The sequence below is a fragment of the Phaethon aethereus genome, assembly GCF_964289735.1.
Source record: "Phaethon aethereus genome assembly, chromosome: 1".
In the NCBI taxonomy this organism is placed as follows: domain Eukaryota; kingdom Metazoa; phylum Chordata; class Aves; order Phaethontiformes; family Phaethontidae; genus Phaethon; species Phaethon aethereus.
Genome location: NC_138575.1, coordinates 77,370,823 through 77,396,869, shown reverse-complemented (window position 1 = coordinate 77,396,869; position 26,047 = coordinate 77,370,823). Strand labels below are relative to the sequence as shown.

At 44.4% G+C, this 26,047-nt stretch overlaps 3 protein-coding genes across 3 annotated transcripts; 1 reads left to right on the top strand and 2 right to left on the bottom strand.

Annotated features, from left to right (window-relative positions):
• Positions 1–224: 224 nt before the first annotated feature.
• On the bottom strand, positions 225–4,881 carry TSPO (translocator protein; the record flags this gene model as incomplete). Its single annotated transcript, XM_081996604.1, has 3 exons — positions 225–392; positions 1,292–1,430; positions 4,694–4,881. 3 exons carry the CDS (start codon positions 4,879–4,881, stop codon positions 225–227), a joined length of 495 nt encoding a protein of 164 aa, XP_081852730.1.
• Positions 4,882–12,046: 7,165 nt separating this feature from the next.
• Positions 12,047–14,723, top strand: MCAT (malonyl-CoA-acyl carrier protein transacylase; the record flags this gene model as incomplete). Its single annotated transcript, XM_082007925.1, has 4 exons — positions 12,047–12,505; positions 12,681–12,768; positions 13,066–13,283; positions 13,578–14,723. 4 exons carry the CDS (start codon positions 12,047–12,049, stop codon positions 13,998–14,000), a joined length of 1,188 nt encoding a protein of 395 aa, XP_081864051.1. The 3' UTR covers positions 14,001–14,723.
• A 4,534-nt stretch (positions 14,724–19,257) lies between these two features.
• Positions 19,258–22,569, bottom strand: LOC309404857 (uncharacterized protein; the record flags this gene model as incomplete). Its single annotated transcript, XM_081999482.1, has 4 exons — positions 19,258–19,359; positions 19,904–20,015; positions 21,123–21,224; positions 22,439–22,569. 4 exons carry the CDS (start codon positions 22,567–22,569, stop codon positions 19,258–19,260), a joined length of 447 nt encoding a protein of 148 aa, XP_081855608.1.
• Between the last annotated feature and the right edge of the window lie 3,478 nt (positions 22,570–26,047).

Sequence of the window (26,047 nt, the reverse complement as noted above, 5' to 3'; positions counted from 1 at the left end):
AATCAGCACTATCTTTTAGTTTGCTATAAAACCCAGTCAGGCGTACACCCCTTTGTGACTTGCCTAGTAAAGGCGTATTTGTTTTAAACAAGTACTGCTTTGTCAACTTGTAATTAGCAAACTAATGGTATAAGTACTTCAGCTAAAATTAAACTAAGGCCATAACTTTATTTAGAAAATTCTTGTGAAAAAAAAAATCTTTTTGGCTGAAAACTTTATTCAGATTATTTCTTGTTGTGATTGTCCTTCCAGATACGGTAATTGAGTGCAGAAGCCATGGTTAGCCAGGCTAAATAAGGAACCATCAAATAAGCTGCTGTTTTGTTGATATTATACCAGGAAGCAGTTGTAGCTGTTGCTGTACCAGTAGTGAGCAGGAGAGTCACCAACCCCTGAAACACAGGAAGGTGGTTAGTGTTGGTTTTACTTGTTGCATTTTCTTGACTAGATGGTCTTTCTTGACTAGAGCTACTTAGCTCTGGCACTTGTTGGATCCCTCTGTGAGTTAATTCCTTCTCAAAAAAAAGCCAGCAAAAAAAGATAGATTTCTGCTGAGTTTTGAGTCAATTCAATTCATAAAATGATAAAACAGTCACAAGAAAGGGAATTGCAGCTGGGAGCAGGAGAGGGAGAATAAAATCCCTCTCGCCCATACCCTCTTTTTTTTGGCAGTGGGAAGTGTTACATTGACTACAAACCCAGTGTGACTTTGAGCAAGTCACTTAGCTAAGTAAACTTATCCACTCTTTTCGTGTCATAGATGCTGCATGAAGAGATGTGGTATGAATGAATCAATGATGGACTGCAAATTCTTCCACTATTACAGCATTTCATGTATATTTAGAGATCCAGGCAAATATTTTTTAGTATTGATTTTTATTTTGGAGGCAAGCTGTTTCTTTTCAGAGTGCAGAAAATTAGTCTTGTCTAAAACAGATGCTGATTACCTGAGTAATGTTATGATAAGCTTCTTAGCACTGCTGTTTGCCAGAGAGACACCCAGGAATTTTAGTAAGGCATAAATGTTTACATTTTCTAGTCACACAAAGCTCTTATCAAAGGGTGGCAGAAGGACTTTCTTGAAATCTAAACATTTAAGGATGTTGTAGATATGTAAATTCTCTCAGGTAGCTTCTGGCATGCATTAAAGAATTTTAGAAAACTTCTGCAAGCCATATTCTGTACTCATAATCTTTTCTCCCTGAAAATGAGCCTAACATACAACTTTTGTCTTGGCACCTTGCAAATGACAGCAGAAGCCTATGGTTAAGAAACTTACTTTTCTACTTACCCATCCCATTTTGTGAGCTCCAAAAAATACTGGAGTCCATGCCCAGTTTAATGCCAGCTGCCCTGCATACAGACCCAGAGGAACCACCGACTTTTCGTTGAAGCCCCCCAATTCCTTCCACACCAGGTAGGAGCCATATCTGGAGAAAGCAAATGGAAGGTATAATTCAGTACTTTGGTTAGAAAGCAACCACACATTCTCACTCAAATGCAGTAACTTCAGTGCTAGGGTCTAGAATTCATTTGGAAAAGTAGATATCCAGGCACTACTTGGCAGAGTAACTGAGAGCGCAGGGTTGATTGATTGCTGCGGATAGCAATATTGAGAGAGAAAAATTCCCTATCCTGCCAGATTTCTCACTTCTAAGTGCAGAGAAGTGCAGGTCTGAAAAGAGAATGCCATGTTGAAATGGAAGCAAGGTTAAGATGCAAAGAATAAAAGGTAACACTCTAAATAGTGAAGAAACTGTTAATTTTGGTACTGGGAGATGGTGACTTTAAAAAAAAAAATTTAAAAAAATAAACAAAACCTTTTAATGTGGATGAAATATAGGAGAAGTAGGAATTGAGGTGGGAATGGACAAAACAAATGGCATCCCAAAGCACAGGTGAGTATGGGTATGGATGGTGTTAGAGCAGGAGCAACCTTATAGTCACATTTCAGAAGGGAGGAGTGGATGGGACAAAGATGGAGAGAACAAAGATTTTAGGACTTGTGTGGGAAGAGTTAGCCACAAGAAGCATCCAGCACACCATTCTTGTCTGTGGGATCCTGGCTATTGAAAGATCTTCCAAAAATATTTTGAAGATTTTGAACAGATCTTCTTAATACCATGGAGAAACAGTTCATTTGAGGGATCCCAGAATGTAAGTTGCTAAAGACAGGAATTCTCAGGATCTGTGAACTTTACTAACGTAAAGTTTATTTTTACACTGAAGGACCCTGACCATTCATCACCTAAGACTATTTCTTTTGCTCTTGTTTGACTTTCCCTTTAGACATTAGCTCGATTTCAATCCAGATGCCTGCACAGCCATTCCAAGTGACTACAGTAGAATCCCCTGGATAAAATGCCAACATTTGGAATTATATCTTTGTTTCAGAATTAGTAACTGAATACCGATTCCATCCTGATAGGAATGTGAACTGGACTGTGCACTATGCTGGACAGCAAAGGGCTCATATGTATTTCTGCTTGGCAGTGGAGCAAAGATGGGGACCAGCTTGTAAGCATTACTCTTTTTAGGAGCAGACAAACATCCATAGGAGTAATTGCAAGGAGTTTGTCTTCATTGCAGGTCATACAAGAAGGATTTTTTTTTTTTTTTACAGTTTAACTCAGTTGGTGACCCAAGCTTGCTTGCTTGCTTATTACTTTCATAGGGACTGAACAATGCATTTTGGTATCTTGGCAGTTTGACTGCAGACAGTATTTAAGAAAAGGAAGAGGTGGGTGGGGTAAGCACTAGAAACTCAACAGTTTATCTTCATAACAGGCAAATCTGTTCCTAAGTGATTTACAGAGCCACACTGTGGACTTAAGAGTTGTTCATGCATCTAACTTTGACTTCAGATCAAGATCTTGATGTACATACCTGCTAGGAAGCTAAATGTCAAGAAAGGCGTGTAAGCTTATTAAGTCTTGCTTTTAGTTATTTCTTGCTTCTAAAATATTCAAGAGATTCTAAAGGAATGAGATGTTTTGATCATTCAAGGAATGTGTGCATGATGGATTACAGAAAAAAAGGCCTGGTAATAAATACGATATTTTCACTGAGCTAGATGTATAGTAGATAACTGGGACCATCCACCTCAGAATATACTGATTCTGATATTATCAAAGTAAGTGATAAGCTGTCACAATTTGAATTTTTAAAATATTTAACTTGATATCCAGGTTTATGATGAGGAATCCAGAAACAGGGTGACAAATTGTGCAGTCAACTTGAAGGAAGCTCTTCACAGCAAAGCAACTCAGCTCTGACCTCTTTGATAAAAGGCATTTTTTTTTTATTCACAGGATAGGATAGTAGTGATCTGATTCAAATGCTAACTCTTGGAATATACAAGAGTAGAGAGCAGTTTTTAAAAGTACACTCTAGGAGGAGAAAGGAAAGAGAATACTGACGGGAAAGGAGGGGCTATAAAAATTACAAAGCTTTTCTGGAAAGAAACTGAAACCAAAATGACAGAATGTGTTAGTGCCAATTTAGCATTCAGATACAGTTTCAGACATTGCATCATTACTGTATTTTGCAAGAGGTGGTGTGGTATTGAAGCTAACCTGCAGGATGACTATGTAATGTTAACTTGGAAAAGCTTTGGTCTCTCTGAAACTTTCTATAGTTAAGCCAGTGCTATATACAAACTACAAATCACTTAAAATGTACTGTGATGATGGAAGAAATGGGAGGCATAAGCCATAAAAGGCATATTGCAGCCTAAAAACTATTACTATTGTATTAGCAACAATGTGTATTTGATAGCTAGGGAAAAACATGCTGAATCTTGGTACGTAGCTAGTTCTTGATGACCAAGTGCGGAAGAGAGACAAAGCTTCACTCTGTTCTTGGGAGTTGCACTGACCACTGTTGAGGCTCTAGGAGCAGTGCTACCCCTCCTCTGTGGCACGGCTCACCAGAGTTAACATAAAAGCACATAATGTTGGGTGAAGAGCTTCTAGAGCAATCTGTGAGGAGTATCAAAACTGCCCAAACAATCTCCTGAGACAACCTGCGTCTATAAATATATTTTGCTATATCTTGTTAAAAGTAATAGCTGCCAAAATATGGTATTATTAAACTTTTAAGGTTCCTACAGGAGTGGTATTTGGCCTTGTGATTCTTTGTTCATTTGACAGTAATTGCTGTGCTGTCAAGTATTTAAAACTAGTTAAATAAGGAGGTAGTAGATAGTTTCAAACATTTACAGTTTAACAGCCTGGCAGTTTTTTTTGAAAGGACATGTGTGTTTTGATTTTGGTCTCTTTTAATTGAGCTCTGTTAGAACAGTTCTATCTTAATTCTCCCCCCTGCCCCCCTCCCACCTTTTTTTTTTTTTATTTTCCTAAACCTACTGAAGGACGTACATAGAGGAAATCCCAGCACTGCCTTGCTCCATCGCTGCCAGCTTGGCAGGTCTTCCCCTCAGAATGAATGAGGAAAGCAAATTAATGGCAGCTTTTCAAACTCCTGCTTTTGATGTGGATACTTGTGCATACAAAATGTCCTATCAAACCCACACACAACTCCCAAAACATGTTTTTACCTGTTAAACGGGCAGCTTGACACAGTTTCTTACAAACACAGCCACAGGACTACAATAATAGTTCTTTGGCCCAGCATTATACAATGAGCAACTTTGAGATCAGATAAATGCCTTAGCACAATGTGAAAAACATACCCCATAGTTGTATAGAGAGTTCCCCAAACAGGAGCAAACACCCAGTTAGGTGGACACCAGGATGGCTTCTGTAGAGACTCATACCACACTGGGATTTCCTTTTTGGTTATCTTGCTTCCTAAAAGTCCTCCTGCATGGGGTAGGAGTGTGAAACCCACTGCTGGGGCCCAGGCTGGTACCACTTCCATTGAGACAGTGAATCTGAAACAAACCCAAACATGTTGATTGGCAGAGCAATTTTAAAATGCAGCTACAAATTTTTTTCCATTTTTAGCCGATTTTAAAAATATCCACATGTGTAGGATGTGATCCACAGCCTAGTTTTGTCACTGAGAAAGACTGCAGCTGAAATTAGTAGCTTTTGTACCAGGTTCACTGGACAATAGTCACATCCATAAAGGAACCTATCAGTTACATGGCAGGTGGGAACTGAGGCCTTTACTTCCCTCTCAGCTTTGTGCACTAAGATTACTGAATTTTACCTACATAAATATCCTCACCCATAAGTATGCCAGAGAAATAAAGCAGTTGGGTATTACATGAACTGCACTTGGGGAAAAAAAAAATGCACTAAGAAATGTTTATCTCTGTATTCACCAAAAAGCCCATTCACTCAATGAAATTGCATAGTCAAGAGTAAGAAAAAAGTGTGTGCTTTCCTGTGCTCAAGCAAAATAATTGTATATGTTGTGTTGCATTTTTAGCCTCAAAAGGGGAATGAGGATGCTCAGTGGCTCATAAGAATGATGTGAATTAGTAGCAGACACTTGAGAAGCTGCCTCAGAAAACAAACACCAGGGAGGACAATAAGAAGATAAGTACTTAAATGATGTTTTGCTAAACAAGGAAGGAGATCTCAGTGGATAAATGGAGAGTACACCTGTGGCTTCTTCATGAAGCATTCAATCAGTTGCAGCAATCTTAGCTGCCAAGCCCATAAAGCGTACTGGATTAAATTTGTTTATAGAAGTAAGACTAAGTAATGCCTTGTTCTGGTAGGCTGTGCAGCTTTAGTTAGAGTGCAGACAGTAGTAAAAAAAGTAAGCAGGAAAATGCTTCCTTGCAGATCTTCTGGCCAAAAGCCAAATGCTACAGAAGAGCTGTGTTTAGCTGCTAAAATGTAAACAGATGAGAGATGATAACAAAGGGCAGAACCGAAACGCATTATTTTTTTCAAATATACAGTAGGCAAATACACCCAATTCCTGTTCATCTGTTATGCAGGAGCGGGAGACAGTAGGAAGGAATCATAAGAGAGATTGCAGCAGCAGGGACAGAGCAACTGCGGAAGCCTGGGGAGAGAACGTAAAGTTTTAGAGCAACCAGCATTTCAGAGGCTTTTCAAAGAAAAAAAGTGCCTTATTGTTGTCTTGGTCCATGTTTAAAAGTTTTTATTGCTATAGTTATGACTATGCTGGGATGAAGAGGCAGGGAGTGGGGAAGAGGAAATCCCACTTGTAACAGATGTGCTGAAACTGGTAGGAAATGGCGCACAGATGACGTTGCATTGTCGCAGTTCTGCTGGTACAGGGGACTTCTGTTTGGACAACAGGTATAAGCTTGGCCAGCAAGGGAGCTCTCTCGCGTTACGGTTTTTGTCCCTGTACTCGGGTCTGCCCATACAGTTACACAGATGTAACGAAGAGATTTCAGTGGCTGGGACCACAATCCAGATCGCATGGGATCAAGAAAAATCCTGGTGATAGAAGCAGAGCAGAATTTTGAAGGCAAAACAGAGAGTGTGGAGGAACTGGTAAAGCATGCAGGATTAACAAGTGTGTAAGGAGTAAACAAGAAGGGGCATGTAGGCTGCTGGGCTGTGGGCGTGCCTTAGGGGAGAGTTACGGGAGGGCAATGAATAAACAGAACAAAAGAATGAATGAGTGAAAGAAAAACTAAGCAGGAAAGAATTCAGAACTAAGGTTGGGGAGAAGTGGGAGAACATCTGCTAGTCTCCTGGAATAGTATAGATTAGGTCTTGCGTGGAGGATGAACAAGGAAGGGAGGAAAAAATTGGCATAGCTCAATGTTGCATAGTCATTGCTGCCATACTTCCTGCCTCATGGATTCTACTTGCTGTTTACCAGGGAGCGTCTTAAATGGAGCAGAAGAGTTACTGTGTTCTCCTACGCCTAGATCTGTATTGTTACTTTCCTGAGGGACCAGGCTGTCAGGCACAGTATACGCTGCTTGTCACCCATACTGACAGCATGAAAGGCTCTGCTTTTACTGGGGTATGAAGGAAGTGCTACACACAGGAGCAACAAGGTGTAATGGGAACAAGAGCTCCAAGCACAATGATTCTCTTTGGTTGCCTTCAGATAAGTAATTCCCAAAGGTTAAGTTAAGTTAGAAATGTAAAGATAGTAAGATCTCACGAATTCTTAACCCTGTCGCTCTTGCTTTGCCTACAGAGAGAACACTAGGCTTAGTTCTCTACACATGCTGTGAGGTACTGGACATCTGTGCTGTGCAGCTCCAGTGTGGCTGTCAAATGCTAATTATTTTTTTAAGTGATAAGCAAGGACCCAAAGGGGTTTATGCTTTATTTGGACATAACAATATCAGGGTGGTTTCCTGGACTTTGGCAGGGGTTCTGTCAACTTCCCCCAGGGAAGAAAATCTGAAAGTGTTCTGCAAGCTGAAAGTGCTAAACGCTATCAAATTGGAAAAATACTGCTCTGCTGCATTAGTGAATAAATGATGTAGCTACACATCTGTCCCTCTGCATGTTGGAGGAAGAACGCTGAAATAATTCTTAAGTGACAAGAGAAAGAAAATCAGGCAGGCAAACAGAAATGGGGAAGGCACAAAGCAAAGAAACAGGGAAAGTGAAGCTGTGCATGAGCAGGGAAGGGGAAGAAATAGAAGTGAAGAGATTGAACATACTGGCTTGAATTGAATGTTGGTATCCCAGGCTTTTTACTACTAATTATATACTATGTTTTCCAATAGTAGTTCTCCAGGCTTCCCAAGCATGGCAAAATACTCTCTTGCATAGTACCAAGGAGAGAGAGGAACGAAGCCATGCAGCAATATCCGAATGTGCTGGTAGGCTAAGCCTAGTAGACAACAGCTGTTCATCAGCAGTGGGAATTCCTGTATTTTAATTCTCAAGAAATGAAATACTAGTATCAATTTCCCATAAAAAGCAGTAGCTAACTCAGGGAGCAGCACTAGCTGATTTTGGAAGAAGCCATGTCCATCTTCCTCTGGTTACTTGGTGTAGAGCAAAAGGCAAGGCTGCACTGGAGAGTCGGTACATTTGGTCAGTGCTGTAGCGTTTGTTTGGTTAGGTGTGCAGCACGAGACCCATACGATGTTTATAGAACGCCCTGTACATTTTTTAAAAGTAATGTAATCCCAGAGTATATAAAGGATTATCAGCTCTGACTTCCCTTTAGGGTATAGCTGATAATCCTGAAATTACATGGTGATAATGTACACAGCACAGGCTTGCTAACACAGCCCCTCTGTATTACACAACCTAGAAATAATTACTACTTGCCCAGTCATATCTCAGCTCCACTTCAGGGTGAGATCTGGTTGCACAATATTCTTGCATCCTAATTTTCATACCAAAGAAACCTGGATGTCTGTGGATGATACTTGCTGTGTGCCCAGTGGGTATCTGCCTCTAAGAACCACCAGTTGGAAATCTTTTCTTCCTGCACACACTTAACTTATTTCTGTTTCCACTTCTTATCTCTGCCCTGCAACATTTTCTTCATCATCCTGCCAGTTTTCTGTTTAGCCCTACTGTGACTTCAGACAGCTTCAGCAGTGCAATGAGGGCTTCAGCAGCACAGTGAGGGCTGCAGCAGGCCAGATTTTTGGTTGTGGGTTTTTTTTTCTTTTTTACAAACATGTTAAAATAATTTTTCTAGGTATTCAAAACATCCAACTTGCCCAAAGCTGGTTCCAGCTACGTAAAGTAACAGGAGAAATAAAGCTGGGGGGGCAGGGGAAACAATACTGCAACTTGCTGCCTAAGCAGTGGGGCTTCTAGTAATAGTAGCAAAGGGCTTCTGTCTTTTTGCAGGTTGTTCCTCTATGGTGGTCTAACATGCAGAAGAACAAACAGAAGCTTTCTGTGTCTTCCTCTTCCTGGAAAAAATACTGCGTGCCCAAAAAAAGGGATGGGGTACACTATAGGTGGGACTAGATATATCATGATATAGGAGCTTGTGTGCTTCAGCCTGATGGAAAGTAAACTAAAACTTCTTTGCTTTGAGCAGGTCTCTGAAAGGCAGGTGGGTCCCTTCCCCTTCTCTGGGCACTCCCAGGGTGAGCTCAGCCAGGGGGAAGGAGAAGGAAGGAAAGGACAACTCCTTTCATTGCGTTTTCTTATATCCCTGTGCTGATACATCTCTGATTAATCCCTTTGTTGTGCAACTTAGCACTGGCTACCCAATCACATGGGGCTTAAATTATAGCTATCACATTAAAAACACGAAGGAAAATCTCTCAGCAGGGCTAAATCACCCACGCAGTTCTGGGGTTTCTAGTCCCGTCTGTTTTGAGGTAGTCTGACAAAGCTGTGAAAATACTGCAGGTCGGGGGGGTCCCCCAAGACATATACTCTCCCTCTCATCCTCCACAGTATGTTTTTTTGAGGGCAGATAAGGTGCTACCCAGATCCATGAGGCAGCATGCAAATTTTCCCTGGGGAAAAGGCTTCTTCCCGACATAGCTGTCTGAAGAATTAAGGGGTACTTACTTAATTTATACTGATAAACTATGTCTGCTGTGGCTTTAACTCCTGCCAAACCGCAACACTAAAAACAAAGTTATGTCACAGTCTGTGACACAGGCTACAGCTACCACAAAAAAGCAGTCTTATCTTCATTATCTAATCACAAGTAATAGAGAAACTTAAAACTATATTATATAACATAAATGCAATGTAAGTATCTAACAAGTAAGTGTATATAGTATGTTTATAATATGTATTTATAACTAAAAATTAAAATTACTGTATTTATTTAAGGATGTAGGTGTACTTATTGGGTTTAGAGACAACAAGTCTCACAGCCCAGGTTACACTTCCTTTAAAATGGCAGAGCACAAGTTGTGCAAAGAAATCTATGATTTATTGAAGATTCACATACTGTGAACTAAAACGCACGCTAGAACAAATCTTGCCAGGTGATAAGTTGCCATTTACTGCTCAATCTCTTCTCATTTTCCCTATGTATGTTTGGGTAAAATCCTCTGCACACAGCATACTTTAAAGACAAAACATCCCTTTGACAACCTTCCCTCCAAACAGCTACCCGAAGTCCGGTTGTAGGTTTTTCTTCATCTTCTCCCACCCACTTGGAAAGCATCATCCACTTTAACTTTAAAAAGTTAAGTTTCTCTTGGGTATTTCTAGTGTAAGCGCTGCCTAGGCCTGACTCTTTCCAGATCACCAGGTATTCTTTCGAGGCGATAAAACGTATCAGGTGCCACATCCAAGCAGTGATGGGCTTTAACAGCAGTGGGACATTCATGGGGCATCACCCCCTGCTAAGTCTCCAGTGCTTTACAAGTGGTCTGCGCCCTTGACAGCAAGCCCAAGATAAAATGGTCGTGCTGGGGCGCAGCCGCAGCGTTACTACCTGGGCCGCTGTGGCCGTCTGCAGGAATGGGCTCTGCCCAGGGCTTTGCCTCTGAAAGCAAAGGTGAAGGTCACAACCGTGAGTCTTCCCAGGGCTTGACGGGCATCTGGTAGGGTGAACTCCAGTCTGATGGCCAAGTGCAAAAGGGGTGCCACTTGCTGCCGGGGGCTGGTGGGGCAGCTGGTGGTAAGAGCACCTAGAAGCTCCAGCACACCAGATGAACGGCGACGAGAGCAGCAGTTACCCTCCGAGTTTTCGCTGCAGTGCTGCCTCAGCTGATGGCTTGCCACACAGCATCTCCTCTCAGCTTGGCACAAGAGGTGTTACCACTCACGTTACTCATAGAGGCAGACACGGAGTGGGATGTAGTCAAGCATACATCATGTATAGCCTATGTTACTGCCCATATGTTTCAGCTAAGTTGAGAAGCTCACTGGCTTTTCCAGCTATTTTACCTAGAGGCTGACAAAAACAGAGGAAACCATCTATCTCACAAAGTAGCACAGGAGAGAGATTGGAAAAGTGAGCAAAATCGGCTCTCTGTGACCTTTTTGAATCAGCCCGCATAAAAAGTCAGCAGCATTTCTTCCTATTCTGCTCCCTGTTCCTTCGGCCCAGTTAAACTAACACAATCTCTCTTATTCAGCTGCTCTGCCAAGAAGTCCCACTCACTGCTTGATACTGTTTCATAACCAAAAGTGATGCAAAGTCGTTGCACAACTGCAACTTTGGCAACTTTCACTTTTTTTTTTTTAATCAATCCTGCCGTTGAATGCTCAAATTAGTAAAAGTGCGTTTTGTGCTTTTTTATAAGCATTACTTGGAAATTCAGAAGGGAAAAAAAAAAAAAGCCCTTTCGCCCTTAAAGAAACGTCCAATTCAAAGCAAACCAGGCCCCGGGGGATGGCGGCCGCGGCACCGCCGGGTCTGACGGACAGCTGCGGAGCCGCCTGCTTCCACAGCTGTGAACCACTAGGACGCTCGTGCGCAAAACCGTAATTAATCATAAGCTTCCTGCTTTAGGTCCCTTTTTTTAAGGAGAAAAAAAAAGGGGAAAGCCCTTTCTACGCCGGACACCGGCACGGCAACGCCCGCGGGCGGCGGCAGCGGCTGCCCGCGCCCCAGCCCGCCCCAGCTGGCCCGGGCGCGCAGGGTGGTCGCTAGAGGCTTCGCGCTCGCCACAGCCCGCCCCCCCCGCCAAGCCCCTCCGCCAGCCCCCGCCCCGCCGCCCTCCCGGCCCTGGAAAGGCGAGGGTCGCCCGGGGCCGCGGCGGGATCCCGGCGGCGGCGGTACCGCTCTGGGAGCCGCCGGGACCCACGCAGGGGCTGCCCGGCGTGAGGCGGAGACGGGCGGCCCTGGCAGGACCGGCGGGTCCCGGCCCCGGCCGGCGGGCAGGGGGGCGCGGGGCAGCCCCAGGGTTACCTCCGCTCCCGTGCTGCCGCCGCCGCCCGCCGCGCCTCCTCTGCCGCGAAGCCGCGGCGCCCGCCCCCGCGGCCGCCCGGGCCCCTCCCGCCGGCGGGGCCCGCCCCCAGGAGGGACCTCCAGCGCTGGGCGGGAGGAGCGGCACGGGCTAGGCCTAGGGCGGCAGGCGCGGCTGAGGGCGGCGAGCAGCAGAACCGGCCAGCCTCCCTTTTCCCCCTCCCGGCGCCCGGTGGGCGGGGGGGCGGTTGTTGGCGCGGGGGTGAGGGGGGTGCCGCCCGGTTCCCGTGGCAACGCGGGGCGCGGCGGCGTAGGCGGCCGGGCGGCGGCCATGGGCAGCTGGGCCGCGGCGACATGGCGGCTTGGTGGCTGCAGCGGGCCCGGCGGCCTCCGCGGCGCACCGCGGCGGTGGGGCAGCTCCCTCCCCGGCGGTGGGGACCGGGCGGCGATCCTGAGCGACCTGCTGCAGAGTTCGGTGGGGGCCGAGGAGCCGGGCGCGGCGGCGGCGGCAGTGGCGGCGGCGAGGCGGGAGCGGCGGTGCCCCCGGGAGGGCACGGTGCTGCTCTTCCCCGGGCAGGGCAGCCAGTTCGTGGGGATGGGCCGCGGGCTGCTGCAGTACCCCGGCGTGCGGGACATGTACCGCCTGGCCGAGAAGGTGCTGGGCTACGACCTGCTCTCCCTCTGCCTGGAGGGGCCGCGGGACGAGCTGGACCGCACCCGGCACTGCCAGCCCGCCGTGTTCGTCGCCTCCCTGGCCGCCGTGGAGAGGCTCAACCACCAGCGGCCTAAAGTGAGGGGCGCGCTGCGGCGGGGCTGGGGGGGCTGAGGCCGGGCCCCGCCTCGGGCTTCGGGGGCCCGCGGGGAGTGGGGACGCGGGGCAGGACTGGGCGCCCCCCGCCGCGGGGCTGTGGGGCGTCCCACGCGGGAGCGGGCTGATGTTTGGCCTCGGGTTTGTCTCCGTGCAGGTGGTGGAGAGCTGCGTGGCGGCGGCGGGGTACAGCGTGGGGGAGTTCGCGGCGCTGGTCTTCGCTGGAGCCCTGGGCTTTGCCGAAGGTGCCCGGGGAACGTGGTGACCCCCTCCCCCCCAGTAGGATCCCCACCCCCGCGCTTCTGCCGGAGCGTCGCCTGTTACCGCTGCTGCCCTCCCGCCTCTTTTTTTTTTTCTTTTAATTAGAGGATAAATTTTACTTTCTACTTCCACTGTTCACTTTCATACGCGTAACACGGCATTAAAAGCATTGGTATTTCATGACAGTAAACAGCCACCCCTTTTTTTTGAGTGCAAGATGCGCCTGTAATGGTGTTTTCTCGGGGCTTATATTTACCGAGCATCTCTGTTTTTCTCCTTAGCGCTGTACGCGGTGAAGGTGCGTGCCGAAGCCATGCAAAAGGCGTCGGAAGCTGTCCCCAGTGGAATGCTATCGGTTGTCGGTCGACGAGAGGCAAATTACAAATTTGCCTGCTTGGAAGCCCGTAAACACTGTGAATCGCTGGGTATAGAAAACCCCGTGTGTGAAATTTCAAACTATTTGTTTCCAGACAGCAGAGTCATTGCAGGACACTTACAGGTATTGCTTCAGAATAACTACCGCTTTAGTTGAATTTACCATTTCTTTTTTTTAAAACTTTTACTTTGCACTTCCGTGTGGAGGTTAACCTGTACGGCCTTAGTTTGTTCAAACAAAAGTATTTGATCTGTGGGGTTTGTTTGGGTTTTTTTTTCCCACACACACTGTGTGTGCTCAGTTGTTGGGTAGGGAAAGGAGACCCTTTGTCACGATAAGTCTGATGAGGTGGTTCTTGTGGGGTGACTGAGTAAACCTTTGCCATGCCAGACTCTCACTTCTCTCTCTCTTTTATAGGCTTTGGAGTTTTTGCAGGAGAATGCCCGAAAATATTATTTTACGCGTACAAAAATGCTTCCAGTCAGTGGGGCTTTTCATACCAGACTTATGGAACCAGCAGTAGAGCCACTGGCTGAAGTCCTAAATTCGATTGAGATTCAGAAACCACTGGTCTGTGTGTATTCCAATGTTGATGGCAAAAAGTACATGCACACAAAGCACATTCAGAAGCTGTTAGCGAAGCAGGTGGTTTCACCTGTTATGTGGGAACAGACCATGCATTCTGTATATGAGAGAAAGCAAGGAACAGAATTTCCTTACACATACGAAGTGGGGCCTGGGAAGCAGCTAGGAGCCGTTCTCAAAAAATGTAATTTAAAGGCCTGGAAACAATATAACCATGTAGATGCTCTGGAAGATGAGGAAGCAGCAGAGACCTAAGTAGCCTTTTGAGAGAAATCCACGCAACTTGTTTTTTCTGACTAGTTTAAAAATAGCATCGTGCTCCCAAAAGAGGAAGTCTTAAACATTCATGGCTTCTCATGATGAAAAGAGCACCGTGCGCGTAATCGCAGTGAACGTTTCCCTTCCCTGCGTGCCTCGGGCATGGAAGGGGAGAGCAAAGTCTGGCTCTTCCATCTGTTTCGGGACTGCAAAGCTGCCAATAAACACGCCAAATAGCCTTCTGTTTGGCCTCAATCCTGCAAGCAACTTCCCCTCTCTCCTTTTTTTTTTTTTTTTCTTTTTAAAAAATTTTTATGGGGGTGTGGATTCAGGTTAAAGTCAGTAGCTTGGGCAGCCTGATGCAGGTGTCTTCTGCATGGATACAGGGGTAGAACAAGGCTGCTGGCTCCGGGTTACAGAGGGCTCTGCACTGGGCTCGAGGGCACGTTTGGAGAAGCCGTCTGGTCGGTACAGCTTCCGGTACATTGGTGATCCCGTTTTCTAACTCGACTGACTTGTGGGACGTTCCTCTTGTGTAAAATTCTTCTATTTTGTGTCCGTGTTGCCAGGTGGCAGCTGGGTAAGGCAGAAGATGTTGTTAGGAACGTGATTTTCTTGAGGTTAAACTATAAATGAACTATAAAGCTTTTCTTGGTATTTTTAATGCTGTGGGGCACATCATTACCGGCCTGTAGTCCATACATGGATGGAAGTAATTTTCCCTCCGGTTGTCCAGTGCTGCGTTGGTTGTCCTAAGTTATGCAAGAGATGTTTCACTGAAAGAAAAAGCTTACTGAAATTCCCCACCTCCCCAGAGGTGCAGGGCTTTTGTCGTCCCTGACCGAGCCTCTGCGGCCGCGTAGGCTGAACTGGCCCTTCAGATGACTTTTCTTGGCAGAGCAGAAAACAGCAGCGCCGGAAACTTTGCGGAAAGATCATTTCACGGGCACCTTCGGACAGGGTGAATCCTGTGGTAACAGGGTGCCAGGGCGGAGGATTTGAATGCTGATATTTTGGTTGTCTCTCCATTTTTGGCTGTGTTTTGCCAGCTTGTCCGTTTTCCAAGAGCAGGAGATGAGCTGGAGAGTAGCAGGTTGTCCTGAGCTCTCCTGGAAAGAGCTTCCCAGTTCCCTTGTTGGCACCAACTGTTGTTGGATGGGTGAGGGCTGGTGGCCGGTCCCTGGGCTGGCCGGCCAGCCGCGGGTAGCACGCCTGCTGCCTGCAGCACCTTCCTCGGGGCCTGTGGTGCTCCAGGTGGAACGGCTTTAGCACAGAGTCCCTGGGTTTGGGGTCTGTAAACCAACCCCTTGGTTTATTAAAATAGGTGCTGCCTGCGCAAGATACCTGCAGGGTGCGCGGAAAACGTCTGCTCACTTTGTTTGCCCTTTGCCTCTAAGGGGTACTGAAAGCTTTAGGAAATACAGAGAACAGTATTTGCTAGGGGACCATGTAGAAACAAGCAGGAGAAGGTTATATTGTGCATATTATAGCACATTGTGCATATATAGCGTGACCGGAAGCTTCTACTGAACTCTAGCTTTCCCCCTGCCTTTTTTTTTCTTTTTGGTATATTTAATGGTATGTTTAACAGTTATATAGGAAAACAGAGGATACATTACTTAAATGACCAACGTCTTCAACAATTTATTACGAAATGCAGAATAAATTGCAATTGCAGTATTAATCATTTCATAATATCACATTTCTGAAAGGGAAAGTGAATTTTAAAATACTAGCCTCAATTATGACTGCTTAGTGAAGTGTATTATTAAACAGCTCTTGTGTGAACTGAAATTGGCAGCTGAGCCTACCTTTACAGTACAAATTCCACTTTTGGCATGTGTAAACATTAACTATTAGTAAAACAGAGAAGAATTTGTCAGCGTAATCCCTGGACTATTAGAGGCTGTCAATTAGGGGTTGGGATTACTGTAAAGAAAATTTCAGTGAAGGCTGCTACGCTACAGGTAAGGTGTTAATTATTCAATAAAACGTACCAAAGTCATCACTAGATGGTTAGAATATCTCCGCTAAGTCCCATTCATATTTTTAAATGCTGAATTATGTGCTGTGTTATAAGTCTCTGACTACATCTTGTAAGACCAAATGCAACGTTAGTGACTTGGGAACCAGCTTTTATGATAGTTGGAACTGAGCATGGCATGTTGGTGGCACTGAATTTGGTTTTAGTATAGTGCTTTATAGTTTCTGGACTTTTAAAAAAATACTTAACTTTTTTTCTGTGGAAATTTTGAAGACCTGTTTTCTGTTTGTACTGTTCTTACCATAAATATATATTTCTTTTTTTTTTGGCCTCATTTCACTTTATTGTACTCTTTGCCTGGAATGAAAGCTCTCTGGGAGAAACATGCTAAAAACCTCTGTTTGCAAATGCAGGATACCAGATAACCTTTGCACCTTTAGCAGACGCAGGGTGCTGAAGGGGGAAGTCTGTGTCCTAAGAGTGTCGCACTCTTGTGGACCCTGTTTCATTAGTGGGAAGAAGGAGCCGTAGCCACTGCGTGAGTGTTGGCTCTCCTCCTGGGCAGCGTTTGAGCCGAAGCCGAGGCAGCAAGCCCTGCGTTGCCGAGGGTGCTCCTCAGCTCCTCGGTGAGCCTCGTGTCTTCAAAACCAGGAGCCGAGTGGTATCGTACTTTTCTGTCGATGTTGCGGTTTGTATCGGGTAAAAAAGCGTGGTGGACATCTTCATACCTCTGTATGGACAGCATTCAGGGCTTGCTTTCGTGTAGTGCCTGGCAGCATGACGTCACGTTCGGTGTATGGCTGTAAATGAGCAGAGGGGTGTCTCGTGTGTTGTAAAACTTGTCTGTGGCCAGGCGGGAGAGCGGCATGCGGAGCAATTAAGAATCCTGGATCTTAGCACTGTTACCTGCATTCCTTTTACGTGCTTACTCATCTATCCCTTCTGCTTCTGGAAACTGAACGCTTAAGACGTGAACAGTCGGCGCGGTTCCTTCACCTAGGAACAAGCGGAAACAGGATGTGGAAAAAAAACCCAAAGTGCTGTAAGCTCTGTCACATGAGGAAGTGTGCAGTTAAAAAAAAAAAAAAAAAGAGAGAGAATTAAATTTGGGTCTCCTGAGTCACAGCACGGAGCCTTAACTAAGAGGCTCTTTGCTTAGCTCCGCAGGTGAGAAGAGCGTCTGGATATTACTGCTCGCTGAGGGATCCCTGTTTCTGCTAATTCTTGCTGTGGATGCTGTTCCCTTTGTGTTTCACTTGCTTTACTGGTGTGATTGCATTTTATATTCCTTGAGACTGTGTTTTCCTCGGTACATGCTGGATGCTGAACTTACCCTCTCTTGTGATTCAAAACGTTACGTTATTGATTGCAAGAGCATGAAAAAGCGGAGTCATCCCATGCAGCTCTTGGACAGAAGAGGCAGTGTGGCAGTCTCCCAGTTATCATTGCTCCCCTGTGCATAAGGATTATTTATCTAGAAATAACTGAAATTATTTTCTGGTGTCAATTCACAGCAGTCAATTCACTAATGAAACTTTGGTCTGTTTTTTGGTTATATGGGCAATTCAGCTGGCCAGCTTCTGGCCTGAGTGAGACTAAGGTTCCAGATGTGCTAACCGTGCTTTTTGAGGGAAAACTTGCCTTCCTGCTGCTGAAAGGGCAAAGTGGCTCGAGGGCATTTTGAAAAAAGGTGACGCTAGAATATGCGCTGCTGCTGCTGCTTGAACTTTCAGGGTACGTTGGAGCCATCACCCTCTACATACCTTCTTTGCGTGCCTTCTTTTTGCTCTGCATTTCAAGTCGACCAAAGATATCTCAAAGTCCTTTAACATTAAATGGTCAAATGAAATATTCTAGTTGAACCTTTCTTTTTTTCCCCAGAAGAATTTTTCAAGATGAGCAGTTAGGATCATAATGGGATTTGGGCACCATTCATAAAAGAGAGGAAATACATTCCTCAACCTGCTTAAACTTGACTGGGTTTGGCATTTGTCTCCGCTTAAGAAAAGAGTGGTTCAAATTCTTTGTCTGATTTAAAGCAGGGACTCGAACTTGAAACTCCAGCCCCTCAGATGAATGCTTAAATCTCTAGGCCATTAAATATTGCATTTTCCTGTTTCAAAAGCACGCTAACCGTAGTAGTCGCTTGACTAGGCAGGAAGCAGGTATCCCCTCTGCTGAGGGGAATACCCAAACCACAGAGATGCACTTTCATTTTTCTCTTGCCAAGGGAGAGTCTATAACTGTATACAGTGAAACGCAGCTTCAACAGTAGGGAAGATGCACTCAGATATAGAGAGTAACTCGGTATGGTTGGGGCATGTTGTTGAGAGAGGAGAGACCCAGCTGTGTCCGCTGCCAGTGGGTTATGTGAGGGTGACACCTACACCATCTCCATCCTCTAAGCTGTGCTCAAGTTTTCCTTAGTTATCTATTTCCCCCTTAAGCACATGCCTTCCAAAAAGACGTATCATCAAAAAAAACCCTTTTCCAAATTCAGTCAAATTCTCGGTGTTTTTCTGGGCAACTCAGAGTTTTTCTTGCAGTAAGGAGGCAGAAGGAGGTAAAATCTATTAGTAGATTTCTGAAAAGTTCTGAAGAATAGCTTGGCTTGAGTGGCCCTCAGGTACCAACCCCACCAGCTTAGCTTGCTAGCTCATCTGAACTGCACTTTTTCCAATAAACTATCATTTCATATGCTAATTTTACTACATAAAAATCAACTAAAGCCTGTCCTGTGGTCTTAGATAACAAAATGTACGAGAGAAGTTACTATTACTAATGTGTGATAGCACAATCTTGGAAAAGAAAGTAGATACTACTGCAAAACATTTGAAGCAACAATTTAATTTTAAAAAAGTATCATGGTTTTAATCTTCACTATTGTTTTTACAGTGTTAAAATTTAAAGGATGTCCAGCATGCCTTCAGTCTTCCCCACATCCAGAATCTCTTCAAGAAACTCGTTTATATGAAATAGACACTTTATATTGCATTAAAACAAACACAAAAAGGACAGACCTTCTAATCGCCTCAAGTCACATTTCAAAACTAGCAAGTCAGGCAGTTATCCAGCAACAACCTTCTTATTTTAAACGTTTTTCTTTTTTAAAAAAGGTATGAAACAGCAGTGACCCAGCACTAGCCTAGGTTTTAAATATAAAAGAGATTTTTATCAGTGTAAATTTGAAAAACAAACCAACTGCCACCACCTGGGTGTTAATGATATTGGTCAGAGTCCAGCAATGACCTCCTATTGTAATCCTCTGTGTTAATTCTGCAGTCCATAATTCATGGCCCACCAAAAGGCAACAACAAGCAAGGCTGCAGGCACCAGCTTCTGGCAGATGCACCTGAAAGGAAGCCTGCAAATCTGCGGGAAGAAAAGGGAAGGTAATTAGAAAAAACAAGCAGCAAAAGGGTGGTGCAGAAAAGCTAATGAGAGCGCCTGCGTGCGAGGTCAGTGTGAAACTGGGAATACAGTCCAGTTCTGTGTCGGGGTCTAGTTTTGCTGGTGGCTACTGCGACTGCTGCGGTGGCAGGGTCATATCCAGCCTCTAAATAACCCTCCTCTCTCCTCCAGGGTAAACACAGGCCAAAAGGCTGCCAGTAGCAGTCCTGCTTATCTCCCCCAGGGTAGACCCTTCCAGCGTCTTGCGGTGGGAGGAGCCCTCCCTCTGCATGGAGCCCCCGTGAGCTGTGTGGGGCTTGGGCAGCTGTTTGAGTCTGTTTGCAGACATCCGGCATACTCTGTCTAAAAATTAGAAATTTCAGCCGAAAAAGAAAAAACAAACTAAGGAATAAACCCAAACCTAGAGTCACATTATATGCTTTACTCATTGATGCTTACATGGGAGTTAGGCATTGCTGTTACCTACTTGTCGACAAAAAGGTGGGAGAAAAGGGAGAGAGCATACCCAGCTTCCATAACCAATGATCCTCTTTGCCCAGTTGTTGTTCAAAATATTTCCAAAGCTTTTTGTAACACTTTTTATAACATTCCATGTCTGGAAAACACTGATAGCAACCCTGATGATTTAAAAAAAAAAAATTAAAAAAGCACATGGGGATAGAAAATTTATTCTCAAAATTGGCAAATCAAATACCAAGGTTTAGAAAACTACAAAAAGACACCCAAAACTCCAGTATGCTCCTTCCTGAAAGTCTATGTGTACATGTATATTTCTCTATTTAGGAAGAAGACCTGGCAACTTAGGCTTTGAAAGCTAAAGATAATTTGGTTTCGGAATTAATTGATCACTAACATCACACAAGGAAACATGCAGCAGAGCTCCTGAACAGCAATCTTGTGCCTTTGCTCTTGTTTCAAACGTGGAACAGCGCAACCCAACGAGAGCTGTTGATCTCTAATGCATCAGAGTTCGGGGCAGCAATACAGGACAGACACAGCAAAACCCGCAGGGTCTCCCTGCGGCGTGAATCCAGCTTTACTGAGGTAGAAGTTACGCAACTATATGCTATGTCCAGGAACACGGATGTAATTGAATTGTATTCTCTGTAAAGCTGCAGTAAGTGACCTTCCTCTCCCTGAAGCAAGGGGAAAAGAGGTGAACCGCACGCGAGTACTTGGGGGTTCAGACACAGATTATGTATCTCATGTTAGGACGTAACTGCATGTCAGTTAATCTGCTGTTAATAGCTATCCATGACAACCCTGTCAGTTTACAGCAGATAAAAGGCAATTCAAACTAGCCTAGCCACGTTTTATTGTATGTGGATGGGTGGGTTATTTGACATGCAGTAACATGTTAATCCCTGAAGCATCACACTTACTAGGCTGGAGACCTCTCATTGCTCAGTTGTGCTTAGATACTGTCTAACCTAGAAAACTACTGTAAAATTTTAAATACCAAGAAACTATTTAATCTTTTGACTGTAAATGGTTATAGTCTATGAAAACAATTTACACTATAAAGCTCTTCCTTGTAAAACAAGCCGCAGTATCTGTTTTATTTTTTTTAGGTTCTGTATGAAGCAGCAGTAGTAGTGATAAAATTTTTTACCTTGTGTACAGAAATGTTACTGTTTATCTAACAAAACATTACTGTTTATCTATCTATCTAACATGCTTTTCAAAAGGATCTGAAGACTGACAGTGCCAGGAACATGACTTACCCATGTGCCAGGTGAAGCAGTGTATCTTCAAACTTCCTGTGGTACGTCCTGTTAAATTCATCGCCGATCAGGGCCAGCTGATGGCCAACCTGGGTTGCTGAGCTGTAAAGCATTCGGGACGTGCATGTTAGAGGAGAACAAGCAACAGCAGCCGCAGTTCTCTAAAAAGCAGTCTGCAAGTGTGAGGCACAGTTATACCCTTGACAGTTGGACTAAGCTGGGCACGTAAAAGCAAAGTGTTAAGGCGGGGTTTTTTTCCCTGTTATTTATGGTTTCATTGATTAGACATCTTAAGCCGGTATTTATAGGCATAAAAAAGTGCTTTGATGCTTTCATTAAAAGCTGCATATTTGGCACTTTTGAAGAAACACGTTGATTTTTGTAGGTGCCCAATTTCTTTACACAAGGCAATGGAATTCTAGTTTTGGGGGAGGTTCTCAAGATATTGAAACGGCCTTCACTTCAGCCATCTCATAATATTTCGTATTACGTAACTGCTGTCTTTTTGTCATCCAACAGGTTTACTCCAACGGTTTCTATGACGCAGTGCGGGTCTCCAGCTAACGGGTGGTGCCAGGGTATGACCTGACCAAAACCTAAAGGCTGTTAGGGAGGTCCTGGGGCATGCAGATCCTTGAACTACAACGTCCGTGGCACATGTTGATGCCAAAAAATGGTGACGCTTTACTGATTAAAATTTCCAATTAAATTTAGCTTCATTTAGGCACGCATCCTTTTTTTTTTTTTTGGTAGAAAAAATAATATGACTATACATTTTTATTTTGACTTGTATTTCTGCTGAGATCTGTTTATGAGATCTGCTGAACAGTAAGTGGGCTTAAGAGCTTAATTCTAGAGATCTGCTTAAAAAAACTTGGCATTGGCTTGGTCAGGCCAACAAAAAAACCCACACAGAAAGGAATTTTCACAGATGGGGGGAAAGGCAGTCCCTGACTCTTGAACTGGAAAAAATGTATGTACAGGATTAAGAAAAACCCAAAGCAGCACTATCAGTTTGTTGTGACAGGCGCCTAGAGAATTATGTAAAAATGGCTTCCTCAGCTGCCTGCTATAACAGGTGGGTTTCTAATGAAGAGCCACATCTGTGTCCCTGTGCAGGATAAAAACTTACAGACATTTAATTCAGCGTAATCTTGCATGGTCAGTGTTAAGCACTACAGGTTATCTACACTTGCATCTATGTCATTTCCAATAGAATCCACTATGATTATTTGGCTTAGCAAAAGTCCTCTTGAAAGTCTGAGGGTTTGTATTTGGGGGGGGAGGACAGAAGGAGTATTAATGTGGCATGATACCTGATATTAAACTCCATTTGCTCTGTGGTGTCTGGAATTGTTCGGAGGTTACTGTAGGTTTCGTCTTCTGGTGCTCCATTGGGGTAGCTGGAGAGCACAAAGTGCCTGGGGATTCTCCTCGTTTGAGACATCTTATTCTGCAAAGAGTCATGAAAAACACCACCATGGCTTCTTGTAACTCATATCTTTTCAGTTTAGAAAGAAATTGTTTAAAGTGTTCTCAAAGTTACCCTTCTTACTTCCCCAGTCAGAAGGCGAGCGTTGCTAAGATAACTATTTTGAGAGTAGTCAAAGGCAAGTTTCAGTGACCCAACAGATGTACAGCAATTCAAACATGCAGCATTTAGGTGGCTGCTGCTTCATATTGGCTCAAAACAGCCTAGAAGTTGGAAAATCTAGATAAATATAGCTAGAGTCGATAAATATAGTTTCTCAGTAGTTTCACTTAGTACAAGATGCTTTCCTGTGCTGTTTGCAATGACCTGCCTGGCATTAAATCACTCCAACAGATGGAGATCCCCAGGCAGCAAAGTACCTAAAACACACAACTTCAACAGGTTTTCCTAGGTCTTTCATTTAGGTCTGAGTTTATGCATCTTCTTCAGCTGGAGCCTGTCACTATGGAAATTACAAGCAGCTCACCATAGAGCTAGAATATAGCTGACTTAAACAGATTAATAGCTTTCCAAATGGAAGAGTGGATGGTAGGAACCACTAAAATCAGTGGAGCTGCCTCCCTGCGCAATGGAAAAGTTACTCACAACCAGTAGCCAGGCTGTAGCACATAAGCACCTCATCAGAGCTGGTCCTCTTCTCAGCGAAAAAAATGGCAAAACTTAACGGGTTTCAGCGCAAGTGGCGTGTCTCTAATATCGCCGGTATTTGGATAACACTTCCCTGGAAGCACTAAAGAGGTGCAGTTCACCAGCAGCAGAGCTTAGAGCGGAGCTGATGTTTTTGTAAGTAGTTACGATTGTTTTATTTGGCTTGTCTAAAGAAATGACATCAGAGCTATGCAAAGGGCTTATTTCAAGCCACACGCACGCCCTTGGGCAGGTAACGGTCCTTCTGCCCCTTGGAGACTTGCTGCAGCGGGAGGCTCTGCCTGTTGTCTCAAGGGTCCCTGATAATAAACTTAATGACAGTCCTCTGGAGATGCTCCATTTTTATCTGGCATGGTTTTGGCCAGCTCTTTTACCACCTCTTTGCTTCCCAGCGCTGTCATTACAGAACTAACCCCCTTGTTGATGGAGTGATCTTGGACAGCAACGAAGGGGATTTCCCCCCAGCTGGATTCCTTTCTCCTTTTAAGCACGTTCTCTGCAGGTCAGATGAATAAAACTCACATAAAATATTCTCAGAGATGGAGCTAAACCACACAAAAGCTCTCTGTCGTAATGCTGCTCGGTGGGGATTTGGTTTGCCATGTTTTTGCAGTCCTGTAAACTCTTTTTAACTTTTACACTCAAAGCGAGGTTGGGGCCTTTGTGCCCTGAGGGAACCTTCCTCTTCTTTCAATATTTAGATGAAATTTACATTTTCCACAAAGCAAAATTATTAATAATTAACGTGTATACATTATTGCATAAGCAAACACACAGAAACGTGACACTAAAGAAAGGAAAATGTACTCGGTTCTACAGAGGTGAAGGCTCCTCTTACTGATGTTCAATGTGGCTGGGGAAAAGCACGTTAAGGACTAGTTTCTGCTGAGTAGGTATTAGCATGTGTCTTACAGTTTATAGTTTAATATTCTGGTTTTTCCCTTTTATTTGTAGCATTTCTGCTTTACTTGTAGAGATATTTATAATCTAGGATTTTAAATATATCCAGATTTCTGAAGAGCTGTGTAATTCAGCAGTGACAAAGAGGAGCTGGGGTCAGGCCTTCTGAATTTTATTGCAACCACTGTGAGGCAGTTGCGTGACCTGACTCTGTTCCCGAGGGGAAATACCACAGTCCTTTCTTCCCAGGGGGCACCTATGGATTCTTATGTAAGAGCTGCAGAATCTGAACATATTTTACAGGTAAGTTAAAATTAAAAAAGGTCATTGTTTTAAAAAGAGTGAGAGATGGTAGTTTCAGGTGCTGTTACTTGCTTCAAGAGAACCACTGTCCTGTTTTAAGCACTTCTTTTATGCATTGCTGTATGTCTCTCTCCCCAGTCCAAGCAAAAATCGGGAAAAAAAGGGTAATGTCCATAAAGGGAGTTTCGGCATTCCAGCACCATCCCCAATTTCCAGATACCCAGTCACCCCGAGGAGTTTGTAGCTCTGAGTCAGGTGCCAAGGCTCCCTATGTACCCCATAGCAAAGCTGTTCCGCTTTAAATAAATCCATATTCACTGGAGCCGGCACTTGAACTGACTCTTCCATCTCCCGGGGGGACATCTAGACCAGTGGGTTCCCAGGTGTCGTGGTGATCAACAGCTGATCGCATTCCCACAAGTGCATCCCTGTCTGTTTTTTGTCCAACATCTGAGGCAACGTGTACGCTACTGCAGTATGGACTGGATGACCCAGGGCAGCTCCTGGTTTGAGAACTCCACCAGAGCTCAGGCAGGAACTCCAAGGGGTCCTGAAGGTCAACAAATGAGAAATTGGGAATGGCTGAGCAAGATCTGGAGGACCCTAGGGATGCTGAAGTACTCACCTGGACATCCAAAGATGAGTTCTCTGGATGCAGTTAAGTCTCAGAGGACTGCATGGAAAAACAGTCAAACCACAGAGTGTTGAATTTTTTGAAGTTAAACAACCCAACTGTATGCTCACACGTACAACGTAAACAACTAGGTATGTAGTGAGGTAATTCTGTAGCTTGTGGGTACCACAGGGAGATTCAAACAAATGGAAATATGTTAATTGTGTTTGTTCACAGCTTATAAAGTCGTTAAAGGTTTCTAGTAAAACAAGTACTATAGTGGATAAAATGTATTAAAACCCCACATAAAAAGTCAGCTGTCTATTGCACATGTATACTAACTATTCTTGGCCTTTACAACCGTGCACTGTGAAAAGAAATCTAAAAAAAGGTATTTTCTTTTTCTCTTTGGGGTTGTTTTTTGTTTGGGGTTTGTTTTTTTTTTTTTCATTTCTAGCCTAGATGCTAGTTTCACATTCACGGGGCCATACAATGGAAATGTCTATATCTGTGAGAGATGAAAACTGTGTTCTGAAAAAGACCTATAATAAGCCAATGCACGACAGAACTCGGACATGTAAACAAACCATACAATACCAGGACAAAAGCCCAAAGCACAACATATGCTACCTCACACCTGTTACGATAATACCTTCCTCCCACAGGCTAAAAAAGAAACTGTTGTAGCTGTTGGGTCATGCTCTCTACAGCTCAGCTGCACCCTGGTATGCTGGCTCTGCTCACCAATTTGTCTCAACATTCGAGTAAGGGTAGTCCAACAAAGAGGGGATTTATAATATATTTTATGGGATGGACAGTGTTGGGGCAAAGGCAGCCTGGTAGGGCTACTGTCTTGAAGATGTACAAGATGGGTCTAATTTAGTTTCAAAGCAAAGCTTAGCAATTGCCATCTTGGCAAGGAAGGAACAAATTGAGGCTGTTTACTGATTTCTCTCATATTTTTTTAAA